The sequence below is a fragment of the Bos grunniens genome, chromosome 12, assembly GCF_055505025.1.
Source record: "Bos grunniens cultivar Pamir isolate PY7600 chromosome 12, Bosgru_T2T1.0, whole genome shotgun sequence".
In the NCBI taxonomy this organism is placed as follows: Eukaryota; Metazoa; Chordata; class Mammalia; order Artiodactyla; family Bovidae; genus Bos; species Bos grunniens.
Genome location: NC_141176.1, coordinates 36271758 through 36289469, shown reverse-complemented (window position 1 = coordinate 36289469; position 17712 = coordinate 36271758). Strand labels below are relative to the sequence as shown.

The window sequence follows — 17712 nt, the reverse complement described above, 5'->3', positions numbered from 1 at the left end:
GAGCCAGTGCAGGGTTGGGGCAGTGCCTCAAGGAGAAGCCACTGCGCTGGTGTCAGAGCGTCACAGGCCCTCCGGGCTGGGGGGAGGCGCTGGGAGGTGGGGGGCGGGGGAAGGTAGGCAGTGTAACCACCGCCTCAGACCCTGATGGGTGGCCAGAGACGGCTCTGGGAGCAGGAGCATTGAGGATGGTGAAGGAGCAGAGAAGAGATGGAAAATGGAAGAGGCAGGGGCCGGCTGAGAGCCCCGAGAGGAAATGCCTCTCCCACGCGGAGGGGGTGCTACCAGGGCCGTCTCACCCACCTCCCAATGCTCCCCCTTCCTGTCTGTGGGCTTTGCCGGAGACCTGTGCAAACAGCCGTTTATCCAGAAAAATCGTCACCGGGATTACGGATGCCGGCTGGATTTTGCACGTGGAGATTGTAGTTTTGCTTTTATTGGCTGTGCCATGTGGCCTGTGGGATCTTAGCTCCCCAATCCAGGATCTAACCCAAGTCCCCTGCAGCGGAAGCGCAGAGTGCTAACCACTGGACTGCCAGGGAAGTCCTTGTGGCTTTGTTTTTATAGGTTAGATCTTGATTTTTGTGGATCACTACTTAAATATTTATGGATGAGAGAGTATGTCTGAAATTCAGACTCTGAAGGAAATGAGACTTACCGTTTTGTTTTTCTGGGGTCTACTCCAGGGTCTGGAACCCTGGAGACCATCCCTTGCTTTCTAGGTGTCTCTACACTTAGCCCGTGTGCCAACTGCATGCTTTCACAGGGGTGGCCCTAGTGTGCAACATCTGCGGAGTGACCGATCCTGGGTGGTGCCCCAATGCCCTCACTAAGAGCATCTGTGTCCACCCATGAACCCCAATACCACCTGTGGGCATAGAGCTGGGTGCTTGCTGGTCACCATGGACCGAAGGGGCCCCTCCCCCAACAGAAGGGTGTAACCTCCCCATCCGCCTCCGTCAAGGCTGGGCTGACCCTGAGGACACTTTCCTTGTCCTGGAGCAACTGACCCTAACCCTCCCCTCCTCAAGGGACGTGAAGAGAGAGCAGGAGTCCATGGACTCCAGCCACTCCGGCCTCAAGCCCGCAGCCTCCCCGGCAACTGCTCCAACCCACTGATCAGGTCGCCAGGGATGTGACGCCCCAGATGGAACAGAAACCCTGAGCCAGGTGGCTTCAGCAACAGACTCATCTTTATTGAGAGTGTATTCTTGCATCAGCTGTTCATAAGGATTGCAAATCACCCATTTGAAAAGCTTCCCCCTTCCATATAGCTCTGGCCATGCCCAGAAAGCAGTGAAAATACATTGTACAGCAAACACTTTCCACCCTAACAGCCACGACAGCTCACGACAATGCAGATATCTACAACAGGACAGAGTAAGTTCAAATATTAGACACTTATGGGATGATTCGAAAACTAACTGTGTTTTTCCAGGTAAAGAAGACCAGTCATTATAAAAATACTTTATATAAATTCAGAACTAAAACATTCAATCCTATAAAAATATCTTCTCCTAATAAAAGTATCGATTTCTAGATGAATGTCCTTTATCGACATCAGTTATGTCCTTAAGTTTTCAGGAAATACCCCCATGTCAGACTGTCCATTGAAACCCACATGTAAAGTCACACCATGGCCTGGTTGTCAAGAACGGACCACATGGTCCCGTCCCGGTTATTCTACAGGAAGTTAACTCAGGTGTCTATGAATTAGGAAAGCCAGTTATGCGGTGCCTTCCACTGTTTAACTGGGAAACCCGGTGATGGCGTTCTGCCCGCCCTCGGAAATCAGCTCGTTCATCTCGTTCTGTTTACTCTCCTTGAGGGCGTGGTTGGGGGGTGCTTTCTGCGTCTGCGCTCGCTTGGACCTCCTGAAACACACTTTGAGCAGCAGGTAGCACAGCTCGGCCACGTTGAGCAGCATGCAGATGACGGACGCGGAGATCATGAAGATGGTGAAGACCGTCTTCTCGGTGGGCCGGGAGATGAAGCAATCCACCAGGTTGGGGCAGGGTTGAATGCCGCACTTCAGCACCCAGGGCAGGTGGTACCCATTGTACAGGAAGTAGAAGACATACATGAAAGCAGCCTCGAAGACGATGCGGAAGAAGATGCTGCCCGTGTAGGTCCACCACAGCGAGCCCTCGATCCGGATCTTCTGCCGCTTGATGTCCTCCAGGTCCTTGAACTCACTCCTCGTCTCGCCCCGCCTGAATCGCCGGGCAGCCTCGTGCCTGTAGTAGGCCACGTGCATGGCCACCAGCAGGGCAGGCGTGGACACGAAGATGAGCTGCAGCGCCCAGAGCCGGATGTGCGAGACGGGGAAGAAGTGGTCGTAGCACACGTTCCTGCACCCGGGCTGCAGGGTGTTGCACACGAAGTCCTCCTGCTCGTCCCCCCAGACCTCCTGGGCGGCCACCACCAGGATCATGACGCGGAAGACAAAGAGGACGGTGACCCACACCTTCCCGATGCTGGTGGAGTGCTTGTTCACGCCCCCGACGAACGTGTGCAGAGTGCCCCAGTCCATGCTGCCGCTTCACCCTGCTCAGGTGAGAACAAAGCGTTGTGAGTGGGGTGGTCCCTCCGTGTAAAACAGCTCTAATGTCACAGACGGGAGCCTTTCTCTTGACATCACCCTCTTGCCTGCAAGTAGGCAGGTCTCTGGTGGCGGGGAATACCCACCCTGAGAACACTCTCAAGTTCTCATAAGGGTTTAGGATCATCTTTTTAAAAAAAAAAGGAATATAATTGCTTTACAATGCTGTGTTAGTTTCTGCTGTACAACAAAGTGAATCAGCTATATGTATACATAAATCCCTTCTCTCCCACCCTCCATTCTACCTGTCTAGTCATCACAGAGCAGAGCTGAGCGCTCCGTGTTATACAATAGCTGCCTGCTAGCTATTAATATCTATTTTACACATGGTAGTGTATAGACATCTGGAGAAGGCGATGGCACCCCACTCCAGTACTTTTGCCTGGAAAATCCCATGGACAGAGGAGCCTGGTAGGCTGCAGTCCATGGGGTCGCTAGAGTCGGACACAACTGAGCGACTTCACTTTGACTTTTCACTTTCATGCATTGGAGAAGGAAATGGCAACCCACTCCAGTGTTCTTGCCTGGAGAATCCCAGGGACAGGGAAGCCTGGTGGGCTGCCGTCTCACAGAGTCGGACACGACTCAAGCGACCTAGCAGCAGCAGCAGCAGTGTATAGACGTCAATTCTAATCTCCAAGTTCGTCCCTCCCTCTCTTCCTACTCTGTGTCCACAAATCCGTTCTCTACGTCTGTGTCTCTATTGCCGCCCTGGAAATAGGTTCATCTGTACCATTTTTCTAGATTCCACATACGTGCATTAACACAGGATATTTTTGTTTTTCTCCTTCTGACTTCATCTTGATTCAGCTGAAGTCGAATTATAAGTTAGGTTGCTGCCTGACACTGACCCAGGAACACAGGCAAACACATTCGTTTATAAGCTCCCTTTTAATTCTTGTTTCACTCTGGTCAAGGGATCACAGAGGTTTCTCAGTAGATTTTATGCATTAAATGGCTTATCCGAGGGGAAAAAAATCATTCATTTTACCCAGCAAACTAAGAAGGGACTCGAACAACATTATTTGTCATAATCACGTGCTCTCAGGAAACCTAGTACCATAGCTACTCCAAGAGCCTCTTCCAGAAGAGAACCACAGGCCTCTACAAACAGGCTGACTTTGCTCTCCCGTCACTGGAAGTGCCGGTCCATGCTGATGGGCTCCAAGTTCACACCGAGAGCCACAAGTGGAGGGCCAGCCCCTCCTGCAGTGGGGTTCCCCCCGACAACGCCCTGATCCAGCATCCTGAGGTAGAGCCTCCACTGTGAACCTGCACAGTTCACATGGTGGATGCCTCCGCACCGCCAAAAGCAGACCTGAGAGCTGGTCAGCATCTACTCAGAACAGAGGAGAATGGACCCTTTGAGAATCTTCTAAAAGGGAAAGACCATCTCCTCAGAAAAAACATGCTCACCAGGTTCTCATGCCCATTTACAGGGAGATGCCCCCAAAAGCCTTTTGTCCACCACCCCAGGAGACTTTCTTGCACTTGAATGTGGGTCAGGCCCCTCCCTTTCAGGCTGACTCCCCACAGTCTCTTTAGGGTCCCCCACTCTGTCCACCACCTGCTTCCTTGGCATCATACTGGCTAATACTAGGAGGCAACTGGGGAGGTGGAGGTGGTGCCCAGTTGCACTCAGGTGAGCCCAGGTGAGTCCAAGTGTATCCAGTTGAGCCCAGGTATACCCAGGTGTGTTCAGAAGCCAGTTCTCTCACATCCTATACTGTGAAAGGATGCCCCCATTTTGGTTGGCGGTCTGAGAAATTAGTCTTTTGCCCTTGGTTTGACTTTTAGAGCACATGTTCTTGGGAAGACTCAAGGTCTCAGGAGGCCGTGCCTCCATCCACGTCACCCTGTGTGGGACCCTCCTCTACTGTCTGGTGGGGGTGAGATGGGCGCTCACTGGGCAGGGGGATGGAGCACAGAGTGCTGGAAGCATCCTCTTCTGTCTTTTTCTTTGTCCAGAACAGTCAGAGCCAAGTACAGGGAAAGCCCTCCCTCCCTCCCTTCCGTCACCAGGGCCAACCAAACGACAGACCCTAAGCGCTGGTCAGCACTCATTGAGCATCTGCTGGATGCAGACATCAGCCATCACCCTTGAATCCCCAGGCCCAGCAGGGTCCCGGCCAAGGGGGGCTCTCACACTGTGAGAAGCTGGCTGTGTGTCCAGGGTGCGCCAACTGCTGCAGCCAGTGTTCTCGTGTCCCTCATGAGGGACACCCGCATGACAAGGTGTCGGGAAGGTTCGAGAGCTCAGGCTGGTGAGGACAGTGGAGCCCAGTTTCCCCAGGCAGCTCTTCACTCATGTTCCCGGAAAGACCTGTACGCAGAGGGGCATCGACCTGGAGGTGGGGCAGAGCTGGAAGGAGCCCCGCGGGTGCTCGCAGCCAGAGGCTTGACTCCTATGTGGATCCAGGACAGGACCCAAAGGCAGATCTGCAGTCAGAAAGCCAGGTTTTTGCTTTTTTGAAAAAAAGAGCTGAGGAAAAACAAGCACACCTCTTTAAAAGCACACTCTTTAAAGTTGCGGTTTCTGGTCCTTAAAGTTTTGATTGGAGTCGGTATGAGTGCCCAGAGGGTGGGGACATGGGGACCTTGGTGGGGAACACTAGTCCCAGGCTCAGACCACTGACCCCATGGGCTGATGAATTTCCAAGTCCACGGTAATGAGTCTTTGATCTAAAAGCCTTGTTGGAGACGATGTGGACTGTAGGATTGACTCAGCTCCTGGTGAAAGTTGTCAGAATAAATCCTCCCAGCCATCATCCTCGCCCTCTGGAAGCACTGGGATACGCCCAGTGGGAGGAAGAAACGTGGTCGTCTGATGTCTGGACATACTTCACAGTGGCCGCTCACCCGGAAGTCCCTTCTGTCTGTTCACAAGGTGGAGATGTTCTCCGGTTAACCAGAAGACCTCTCCCACAAAAGTGGGGTGGACTCAATGCCCAACCAGCAAGCTTTTGATTGATCAAATAAAGGTCACAGTTTCTCAAACTCTTCGAAGCGTAGAGAATTTAAACTCTCCCACCTGTAAGAAGGCTCTTTCCTCCCTGAGTTCTCTCTTCACAGCTGCCTGAGAAAGGCACAGCCCCCACCCACCCCCCAACCCAAGAGCCAGAGGCCACACTGGTTAGGAGGGATTCAGAGAGGCTGACGTCAAGGGAGAGGTCAGGAGGTCACCCCCCAAGTAAGGACCCCACTTTCTAGAGCAGATTCCTTCACTCCTGCCCCTGGAGCATCTCCTTAAAAAACAGGGACAATTATCCTGGCGGCAGCTTTATTTCTTTCAACTTCTCTGGGGACTTTGACTAAAATCAGCAATTTGCCTTTAAATAAAGAAAGAGTATCTTCCTAGGCTGTCCGCACCCTTCCTGGTGTCTGTCATCCTGGAGGCTTCTGTACTAGGAGCACTAGGGGACTAGCTGGGGGTGTGGACCCAGCAGCTGGGCAGTAGCTGCTGCCCCCAGGCCTCTTCCACGCCAGGACCGAGGGCAGTCCCCCATCCCCTGAAGGAGAGCCAGGGCTGAGCCTGTTGGAAACATTTTGGTTGCAGGAGACCTGCAGGCAAAATTACTTTCCATAATAACTGCCTCCTTCGGAACCACCACAATTAGTATTAAACAAAGTGCCTCTTTCCTTTCAGGCTTCAAGCAGGCTGCAGCCAATGGGAGGAGCTTTTTCAATAAAAAGTATAATATTAACTCTTTCCTTGTGGCCCAGATTGGTTTCTTTCAACTGGCGCCTTCCTGACTCTCCTTTAAGGAAAGAGTAGGTTTGCTTGGCCCCAGTCTCCAGCTGTAGGAAGATGGTGACGCTCAACCTCCTGGAGGCAAAGACCACTGGGCTGTGTGGTGTCTGTATTCACTGGACACATGGCTGCAGCCCAAGTGCTTTGCTCTGAAAATAGGGAACCAGGGACCTGACTTATGAAGAGACAGTGCTAGGAAGAGAGACTGTGCTTCCCTCTTACAATTCAAATAGTTTAGGTCCATTAACATTCCGCCTCAGCAATAGTTTTTTGTTTTAAAACTTATTTATTCACAACTAGTTTGGCTGACAAAGCTGTTTCAGTGTCACTGGTGACAGAAGCTAAACTAAAGGCCCAGGAACGACCGCATCCTTCAGCACCCGCCTCCAGGCGAAGATTTCCCAGGGCAGGACTCCCTCCAATGACTCCTCCCCGAGTCTCTGATGGACCTGAGGACAGGACACTCCTCACTGCGTCTGCATCAGCTCTGGATGATGGAAAAGCCTGTGCTGATAAGAGGCAATCAGGCCAATGCAAAACCAGCACCCTGGGCTCCGGTCAAGGACTCACGGCTCTTCGGCCAGAGAGGACTCCAGGTGAGGGTCCCTCTTCCAGGCCATTGTTTTCCTGCACCATCAATTACCAATCACCCATCACCCCGCCTCCAGCGGCACTCAGCATCCCCCAGGAACAGGAACCCAGTGCACCTTTGGAGGGCAATGAGGATGTGACCCAAGGAGGGAGAAAGAGTAGCTGTGCACAGCCCTTCGGCTCCTCCCTGGGTGTCCACTGCACGACCCTGGTGTGCCAGTTTTCCTTCATCCCCAGAACTGTTATGGGGGTTGTCTAGCCCCTGCCAGTTTCCTGATGCTGCATACTTCAAATACACAATAAAATAAAAATAAAATTTTTAGTGTGGATTCTTTTGCTTATCAAAATAATAATAACAAAAAAACAATAATGATAAGAATGCCCAATGCTGAACCTCAAGCCCATTCCCTTCTTTAAGAAAAAGAAGATGGAATTTGAGGAATCAAATATACTCCCTCAGCCCCAGGTCAGCAGCCTGAAAAAAAAAACAACCTTAAACTCTCTCCTTAATCAAAAAGAGTCTTTTCCTTTTGTCTCTAGAAATCTCAAGTCATCCAAGGGACAATGTGATAGCTGATTTTTAAATTTTAGTACTCAAAAATTCATCAACTGTCCATTCAAAGTAATGACCAGTAAAAATAAAATGGATTTAGGACTCATATACTTCTTCAAAATTAACTCAGTAAAAATGAAAAAAAAAAAATCCAGTCTATGGAGTCTAAATATAAAAGTGGATACTTCATAGAATTATATGTACTTCTTAATCCATTTAAGAATTCAAAGAGTTAAAAAAAAATTTTTTTTTCCCATTTAGCCGTTTCTGTTCATTCAAGCAAACCTGTGTGCCTTCCAAACATTTAGGTCCAGCTGGAGTTAAATGATCCTGGGAATAAAAACAGAAAAAGCCCTCAGGGACCCAGTTTCATTCTCACGGATCAAGTGTGTCAAACAGAAATCTTAACATGACAATGGAGTCACCTTTGCAGACTTGGAACCCTGGGCTGGAAATTATTTTCCCACAATTTCATTCTAACATTTTAACAAAAGTATACAAACCACTCACAGCTCCTGGGACATTCAGAACTAGCTGGGGAGTGTGGTGAGTCTCCTCACACCCTATTGAAATTGTTCAGTCAGAACCTCTGCTGGTTCTTTTCCTTCTTAAAGCTCTCATAATTCAGAAAAGTCAGAAAAGGAGAATGAAGTGCCCGTTTCCGGTATCAGACTTTGTTTTCATACAGTGGAGCAGCTGAACCGACTGGCATCTTCCGGGTTGGGTCAACGGGGTGACGGCAAGTGGGACCCCCCCAGTTATGTTGCAGGCTCCTCTCTTCATAACCCATCTCCCCTGCCTGGCAGGGTTCCCATGTCACCCCAGAGTCTCGGGACGAGCAGCACACAAGGCTCTGTGAGTCCTGCAATTCTAAGGAGCCTGGCTGGGGCAGGAGTCTCTTCTAGAACACTGGCCAGAGCTGGGGCAAGAAAAGGCTTCTGTAGCATCAAGTCTGCCTGAGAAAGAGAGCAAGGGCGCCTGGATGAATTCAACCAGGCACTCAACTCACAGTGAAATGCCACCTGGGGAGGCGATGCCAGGGTCGCTGGCCCCTGCCTGTGTGGTTGCAGGCCCCCAGCCCCTCGGGGTCCACAGATGTGTCCAGCTCACACTCATCTTACACTCCGTCCGCACTCACCTCACACTCTGTCCACTCTCCAGGAAGGGCGGCCAAACCGGTCACAACCACACACCTGTGCCAGGTGATACCCGGCCCGTCTCCCCCACCAGAGGGAAGAGGTCTTTGGTGCCTCTGCCTTTTAACTGAGATGTGTCACCAGTGACACTTAATTACTGTTGTCCAGTGACTGTTTTCTTGTCACGTGTGGCCCACAGGCGCTCCGGCTGACATCACGGGCCACTCCCGCCAGTTCTCCCTGGGCTTGTTGGTTAGTCCCGCGCCCCCAAACGCGAGCCCGACCTTGCCAGTGACCCGTGAAAGCCAAGACACACCAAACCGCAGCAGAGGAAGTGGGGGAAAGGGGCCCTTGAACACACTCGGCGTGAGGCTTCTATAAAACCTGCTGTGCAAGTCCGGGGGGACCCGGGAAAAGTCAAACCAGTCCATCCTCGTTCCTGAGAGCAAGCCGGCGGCGGGCGGGAGGATGCGGGGCGCAGGAGGATCTGGCCGACTGTACGCCGGAACAGGGTCGCCGACAGGGGCGCGGAGGGGGGTTGCTGAGGGCCAGGGGACCGCGGGCGCCGACCTACCTGCTCCGGCTTCTGGATGCAATTTCTGCGGCCGAGATGGATGGCGCGCCCCCCTCCCGCCGCTCGCCTACTGCGCGCGCTCTGGGCGCGGGGTCCCAGGGCGGCGCCCCCGCCTCGGTCGCAGCCGGACTGGCAGGAAGGGCCGGGCGCCGCGGGCTCGGCGGTATGGGGCGTCTGCAGGGCCCTCCGCCCGCTCCTCTTGGGGATGGCCCGGCTCCCACCTGCAGCGCCTTTTAACCGCGCCCCACCCCGCCTCTGTCCTGACGCTTCTCTGGCGGGAGGCGAGAGGCCAGCGCGCGGGGATCAGAGAGCGCCCGCCCCGGGGCACACGGGGGTGGGGGGCGCGGGGCTCACGGGGATGCACGGGGGTGCGGGGCTCACGAGGGCGCATGGAGGTGCGGGGCTCACGGGGTGTGGGGCGCACGGGGGTGCGGGGCTCGGGGTGCGGGGCAGGCCTCCTCTTCTTCCTCCATTTGGGGTCGCGGGGCGCGCGGCCTGGCTCAGTCTGGTCCCGGACTAGTGAAGCGGCTCAGGTCTCCCCGCAACACCGGGGACTGGGGGGCCAGAGCCCGCCCTGGGGCAGGGCGGCTTCTTGACTGAGAACCTGGGGGCCTGACTGGGGTCCCCCAGGGACCTCCCGGGCTGGTGGGCCCGCAGCGAGGCTTCCGAGGCCGAACGGGTTGCGCTCAGCGTGAGGGAGGCGGTGTCTTTGCCCGACGCACCCCCGCTTTGCCAGGTGCCTGCAGGGCCCTCTCTCCGAGAGCAGCCTGGAGGCACAGAGACTGTGGGTCTTCATTCATTACTGACGGCTTGTTAGAATTATACAGGATGCTTGGGGCTGGTGCACTGGGATGATCCAGAGGGATGGTATGGGGAGGGATGTGGGAGGGGGGTTCAGGATGGGGAACACGTGTACACCCGTGGCGGATTCATGTTGATGTATGGCAAAACCAATAAAATATTGTAAAGTGATTAGCCTCCAATTAAAAAAAAAAAGAATTAAAGCGGTTGTTTTACTGGTCACTTCCACCCTTTGCCACCTCCTCCGGAGGAAGCAGAGAGGGCCTTCTCCGCCACCCCCGCACCACCTCCAGCAGGTCACCTTGGAGCCCCAGGGGCGCCCCAGGTAGTGGCCACAGGGTCCAGTGCGGTGGGAATGGTGGAAGTCACTTAGAGACCAGGCTTTACAGGTTCAAACCTGTCCCACTGCAGACAGGGGACGTGTCTTGCTTATTTCAATGAACTGGTAACTGAGTCCTACCCTCTTCCCCAAACCAGGGGCTGCCATCTGCACTTCTCCAAGGCAGAGGGTTGGTGGTGAGGCCTGAGATGTCTCTCTGGGGTGGTGGAAGCTGAACCAAGACTCTATATTAAAAACCCTTCTTCCTAAATACTGTATTTGAAGAGAAGGAAGTTCTCTGAAAATTGCTTCGGAGACAGAGAGAGAACACAGTTGGGCCCCTGGAATGTTTTGTAGGTAGGGGTGGAGAGAGATAAAAATCTGTTCCAGGGCTTTTCCAGGAGACAGACCTGCTGCCATCATGCGTTTGTGGCTTTGAAGGTTTGGCGGGTCCTCTATCACCCTCCACCCTCCTCCAACAGGCTCTTTTCCAGTCTCCTTCCCCGCCTCCCCACCAGACAAATGTTCCAGCCAGGCACAGCATTAGTGTAGTAAAATACCTCAACTTTATAAGCAGGCTGTAAACATCTTTGGGGATTATAAGCATTTCAAGACCTTTTCTGGGCTTCCCTGGTGGCTCATCTAGTAAAGAGTCTGCCTGCAATTCAGGAGACTTTCGTTTGATCCCTGGGTCAGGAAGATCCCCTGGAGAAGGGCATGGCAACCCACTGCAGTATTCTTGCCTGGAGAATCCCGTGGACAGAGAAGTCTGCAGGCTACAGTTCATGGGGTCACAGAGTCAGACACGACTGAGCGACAAGCGGGCAAGACCTTTTCTAATTTCCACAGCACCAGGCAGGGTGCTTCCCACTCAGCAGATGAGGCTCCATCAGGGCTTGCATCTTGATTGATTTGTCTCTCGACACAACAGCTGATCCTAGAAACGGCTTTTGCTCTTGAAGAAGGACTGCTTACGTTCCCACTCCAACATGGGATCCACGCAATGCCGCCTGAGCAGTTTTGCTCTGGAGTGATGGCAGCTGTTCCAGGACCATCGAGGAAAGAACCTTCCAGAGCAGCCACAAGATTGTGTTGCATTTGCTCGGGTGACCAAAATGGGCCAGCTCAATGCCAGACAAAAAGCGTCTCTTTCTCCTGTTCTTGTGATCTGTACCAGCCCCATGGTGCTGACTTTTTTCCTGTTATTTGTTTCTTAACGTTTCAATGCTTTCTCCTAAGATCAGGAACAAGGCCGCACCATGTCCATCAACATCCTACTGGAGGTGCCATTTAATGTAACAACACAAGAAGAGGAAATGCAAACTCTTACAGATATGGAAGGAAGTGGAATTAACAAAACTGTCTTATTTTATACATGACAAAAAAGAATCAATAAAAATTCTCTTGGAGCTAATAAACAATTATAGGAAAGTTACAGGATACAGGATTAATATGCAAAAGTCAATTGCTTCCCTATATGTCAGCAATGAACAACTGGAATTTGAAGCTGAAAACACTGTAAGCTTGTATTAGCACCAAAAAATTAAATGTGTATTATGTGTGTGTACTACAGAGAAGGAAATGGCAACCCACTCCAGTATTCTTGCCTGGAAAATCCCATGGACAGAGGAGCCTGACAGGCTATAGTCCACGGGGCTGCAAAGAGTTGGACACGACTTAGCGACTAAACCACCACCATGTGTGCATTAGCCACTTGCAACCCCATGGACTGTATCCTGTCTCTGTCCATGGGATTCTCCTGGCAAGAATACTCAGTGGGTTGCCATTTCCTTCTCCAGGGGATCTTTCCAACTCAGGGATTGAACCTGGGTGTCCTGCATTACAGGCAGATTCTCTACCATCTGAACCACCAGGAAAGCTACCTCCACTGCCCCATCCTGGCCTTCAAAAAAAAAAAAAAAAAATTAAATGCTTAAATATAAACCTAACTAATGTGCACTATATGGAAAAAAAAAAAAAAAACTCTGGTGAAATAGATAGCACATCTAAATAAACAGAGATAGTTCATGTTTGAACTAGATTTTTAGTGCTGCTGTAAACAAGCTATCAGAAACCAAGTGAACAAAACAACAGAATTTTTTCTCTCACAGTTCTGGAGTCTAGAAGTTCTGTGCAAAGTTAGGGCCAGGCTGTGCTCCCTCTGAAGACTGCAGGAGCCGCTCCCTCATCTGTCCAGCTTCGGGTGATGGCCTCCCTCCTGTCTCTACCTCCGGTGTCACACGGCCTCCCTGGCTGTCTGTGTCTCCCCTGCGGTCACTGTTCATTCCTCTTGAGAAGGCCATGGTCATGTTGAGCTTCAAGGCCACCCTAATCCAGTGCAGCCTCATCCTCACTAATCACACCTGGAAATCTCTCTTTTCAAAGAAGTTCACATTCACGAGTCCTGGGGCGTAGGACTTCGGCATATCATCTGGGGACCCAATTCAACCCACAGTAGTGTTCTTGCACAGGGTGACTCAACCTTACCAAGATGTCTGCTTCTCGCAACTTGGTCTCTAGATATAGAGCTGTCTCCATCTAAATCTCAGGGAGATATTTGTGGATACATTAACAAGCAAGCTGATTATAAAACTTATACCAGAAAAAGAGCAGTGGGGCAAAAGTCCCAGAATAGACAGCAAAATACTGAAGAAGAACAAAGTTGGAGGATGTTTGCCATCCAGCTTGAAAAGTTACTCTAAAGCTACAGGAATCAGGATAGTGTGGTGCTGGTTAAAGAATGGAAAAACAGATCAATGAAGGAGAACAGAGAGCTGGAGACAGACTCAGGTAAATAAAGTGAACTGAATTTTGATGAAGGAGCAAAGGGAATTCAATGGAGAAAAGATAGTCTTTTCAATAAATGGTTCTGAAACACCTGGACTTTCACATGCAAAAAAAAAAAAAAAAGTGAAAAAGGAAGAAAGAAGAAAGAAGGAAGGAAAAACAAGGAATCTAGACACAGACCTTTCACAGAAATAAATTCAAAATGGATCACAGCTCTAAATGTAAAATACAAAACTGTAAAACTTTAGAAGACAGCCTAAGAGATGAGATCTAAAGGTGACCTTAGGTTTGATAATGACTTTTTAGCTACAACACCAGAAGGATGGTCCATGAAAGAAAACATGGCTAGGCTTATTGTTGTTTAGTCACTAAAGTGTGTCCAACTCTTTGTGAACCCCATGACTGTAGCCTCCCAGGCTCCTCTGTCCATGGGATTCTCCAGGCAAGAATACTGGATTGGGTTACCATCCCTTCTCCAGGGGCATCTTCCTGACCCAGGGATTGAAGCTGTATCTCCTGCATTAGCAGGCGGATTCTTTACTGCTAAGCAACACGCTAGTAAAGTAATGCTCAAAATTCTCCAAGCCAGGCTTCACCAATATGTGAACCGTGAACTTCTTGATGTTCAAGCTGGTTTTAGAAAAGGCAGAGGAACCAGAGATCAAATTGCGAACATCTGCTGGATCATGGAAAAAGCAAGAGAGTTCCAGAAAAACATCTTTTTCTGCTTTATTGACTATGCCAAAACCTTTGACTGTGTGGATCACAATAAACTGTGGAAATTCTGAAAGAGACGGGAGTACCAGACCACCTGACCTGCCTCTTGAGAAATTTGTATGCAGGTCAGGAAGCAACAGAACTGGACATGAAACAACAGGCTGGTTCCAAATAGGAAAAGGAGTACGTCAAGGCTGTATATTGTCACCCTGTTTATTTAACTTATATGCAGAGTACATCATGAGAAACGCTGGACTGGAAGAAACACAAGCTGGAATCAAGATTGCCGGGAGAAATATCAATAACCTCAGATATGCAGATAACACCACCCTTATGGCAGAAAGTGAAGAGGAACTCAAAAGCCTCTTGATGAAAGTGAAAGTGGAGGGTGAAAAAGTTGGCTTAAAGCTCAACATTCAGAAAACGAAGATCATGGCATCCGGTCCCATCTCTTCATGGGAAATAGATGGGGAAACAGTGGAAACAGTGTCAGACTTTATTTTTCTGGGCTCCAAAATCACTGCAGATGGTGACTGCAGCCATGAAATTAAAAGACGCTTACTCCTTGGAAGGAAAGTTATGACCAACCTAGATAGCATATTCAAAAGCAGAGACATTACTTTGCCAACAAAGGTTCATCTAGTCAAGGCTATGGTTTTTCCTGTGGTCATGTATGGATGTGAGAGTTGGACTGTGAGGAAGGCTGAGCGCCGAAGAATTGATGCTTTTGAACTGTGGTGTTGGAGAAGACTCTTGAGAGTCCCTTGGACTGCAAGGAGATCCAACCAGTCCATTCTGAAGGAGATCAGCCCTGGGTGTTCTTTGGAAGGAATGATGCTGAAGCTGAAACTCCAATACTTTGGCCACCTCATGCAAAGAGCTGACTCATTGGAAGAGACTGTGATGCTGGGAGGGATTGGGGGCAGGAGGAGAAGGGGACGACAGAGGATGAGATGGCTGGATGGCATCACTGACTTGATGGACGTGAGTCTGGGTGAACTCTGGGAGTTTGTGATGGACAGGGAGGCCTGGTATGCTGCGATTCATGGGGTCACAAAGAGTTGGACACGACTGAGCGACTGATCTGATCTGATCGATCTGAAGCAACCAGGGAGGCCCATTGCTAGGTTGGGGCTATGTTAAAATTAAAAATATCTGCTCTGCGAAAGAGCTGTTAAGAGAAGGAAAGGACAGGCCACAGACCTTAACTGCTGCTGCTGCTAAGTCACTTCAGTCGTGTCCAATTTTGTGCAACCCCATAGACAGCAGCCCACCAGGCTCCCCCGTCCCTGGGATTCTCCAGGCAAGAACACTAGAGTGGGTTGCCATTTCCTTCTCCAATGCATGAAAGTGAAAAGTGAAAGTGAAGTCACTCAGTCGTGTCCGACTCTTTGCAACCCCATGGACTGCAGCCTACCAGGCTCCTCCGTCCATGGGATTTTCCAGGCAAGAGTACTGGAGTGGGGTGCCATCGCCTTCTCCGACAGACCTTACCAGACCTCACCAAAGGAGACACACAGACGGCAAATAAGCACATGAAGAGATGTTCCACATTGTATATCACCAGGGAAATGCAAAGAAAAACAGCAGCGAGATCCCACTACACACCTATGAAAACGTCTGAAAATCCATGGAAGTCCAAATGCTGTGCGGCAACAGGAACCCTCGCTCCCTGCTGGTGGGAATTCAAAACTTATAGCCACTTTGGAAGATGGTTTGGCAGTTTCTTACAAGTCTCACCACAGGAATCCAGCAACTGTGCTTGTGGCATTTACCCAAAGGAGCTGGAAACTTATGTCCACATGAACATAAAAACCTGCACACAAATGTTTGTAGCACTTTTATTCATAATGGTCAAAACTTGGAAGCAACCAAGATGTCCTTCAGTAGGTGATGGATAAATAAACTGTGGTGCATCCAAACAATGAAATATTATTTAGATATGAGCTGTGAAGCCATGAAAAGACATGGAGGAAACTTATGTGCACACAACTAAATGAAAGAAGCTGATCTGAAAAGGCCAAACACTGTATGATTCCATCTACATGACATTCTGGGAAAGGCAAAACTATGGAGACAGTAAAAAGATCAGTGGTTTCAGGGTTTGAGGGAGGGAGGGATGAACAGGTGGAGCACAGAGGAATTCCAGGGAGGCTTGCTTTGTATGAGATGATGATGGTGGATACACGTCATTGTCCATGTATCCAAACCCGTAGCAAGTCCAATGCAAGAGTGACCCCCCAGTGTAGACCACGGACTCTGGGCAACGATGACATGTCAATGTGGGTTCGTCCACGGTATTAATAACAAGGATACCATGTGTTTGGAGGATGTTGAAATTGGGAGAAACTGTGTAGGGGAGAGGTGGTATATGGGAGCCCTCTACACTTTCTGCTCAGCTTTTTTATAAGCCTAAACCTAGAAAAATAAAGTCTGCTCATTAAGAAAATCAATAAAGGAAAGCCCTGGGCTCTTTAGCTTAAGGTCTGGCATTAATTCACAGAAGAGTGTTCATTAACTAATAGCATTTGCTCACAAAAAATTTCAACAAAACATTGAAATGTTGAAACAGCTTGTTCTCCTAATAGACGTGTCTGTATCACACTGATCCCCACAGATTTTCTTTTCCATTTGCTCAGCAAATAGGTGAGGACTCGCCATGTTCCAGTCCTCACACAGGGCCCAGCACGTGTGGAGCGAGGGTGGGGACCCTGCTGTGGCCCCCAACCCTCTCCCCTCCGGCCCCTCGGCCTCCTCTCACCCTCCTGTCTGTCAGAGGTGCCCTGGCCTCCGCACTCAGGATCCCTCCTTTGCAGGATCTGTGTGGTGGCCGCTTGGAAGGTTTCAGTTCAGTTCAGTTCAGTCGCTCAGTCGTGTCCGACTCTTTGCAACCCTATGAATCGCAGCGCGCCAGGCCTCCCTGTCCATCACCAACTCCCGGAGTTCACTCAGACTCACATCCATCGAATCAGTGATGCCATCCAGCCATCTCATCCTCTGTCGTCCCATTCTCCTCCTGCCCCCAATCCCTCCCAGCATCACAGTCTCTTCCAATGAGTCAACTCTTTGCATGAGGTGGCCAAAGTACTGGAGTTTCAGCTTCAGCATCATTCCTTCCAAAGAACACCCAGGGCTGATCTCCTTCAGAATGGACTGGTTGGATCTCCTTGCAGTCCAAGGGCCTCTCAAGAGTCTTCTCCAACACCACAGTTCAAAAGCATCAATTCTTCGGCGCTCAGCTTTCTTCACAGTCCAACTCTCACATCCATACATGACCACAGGAAAAACCATAGCCTTGACTAGATGAACCTTTGTTGGCAAAGTAATGTCTCTGCTTTTGAATATGCTATCTAGGTTGGTCATAACTTTCCTTCCAAGGAGTAAGCGTCTTTTAATTTCATGGCTGCAGTCACCATCTGCAGTGATTTTGGAGCCCAGAAAAATAAAGTCTGACACTGTTTCCCCATCTATTTCCCATGAAGTGATGGGACCGGATGCCATGATCTTCGTTTTCTGAATGTTGAGCTTTAAGCCAACTTTTTCACTCTCCACTTTCACTTTCATCAAGAGGCTTTTGAGTTCCTCTTCACTTTCTGCCATAGGGTGGTGTCATCTGCATATCTGAGGTTATTGATATTTCTCCCGGCAATCTTGATTCCAGCTTGTGTTTCTTCCAGTCCAGCGTTTCTCATGATGTACTCTGCATATAAGTTAAATAAACAGGGTGACAATATACAGCCTTGACGTACTCCTTTTCCTATTTGGAACCAGTCTGTTGTTCCATATCCAGTTCTAACTGTTGCTTCCTGACCTGCATACAAATTTCTCAAGAGGCAGGTCAGGTGGTCTGGTATTCCCATCTCTTTCAGAATTTCCACAGTTTA

General features: G+C 50.2%; 1 protein-coding gene across 3 annotated transcripts; it reads right to left on the bottom strand.

Moving 5' to 3' along the window:
• Positions 1-1172: 1172 nt before the first annotated feature.
• Positions 1173-9411, bottom strand: GJB6 (gap junction protein beta 6). Of its 3 annotated transcripts, XM_086329818.1 has the most exons (3): positions 8633-8771; positions 7780-7824; positions 1173-2544 (listed from the first exon to the last, which is right to left on the bottom strand). In XM_086329818.1, exon 3 carries the CDS (start codon positions 2528-2530, stop codon positions 1745-1747), a length of 786 nt encoding a protein of 261 aa, XP_086185944.1. In that variant the 5' UTR covers positions 2531-2544; positions 7780-7824; positions 8633-8771; the 3' UTR covers positions 1173-1744. The 3 variants fall into 3 exon arrangements, with proteins under 3 accessions (XP_086185944.1, XP_086185947.1, XP_086185945.1); XM_086329821.1 differs by lacking the exons at positions 7780-7824; positions 8633-8771 and adding an exon at positions 9205-9411; XM_086329819.1 differs by lacking the exon at positions 7780-7824 and having other exon boundaries at positions 8633-8778.
• Positions 9412-17712: the final 8301 nt, after the last annotated feature.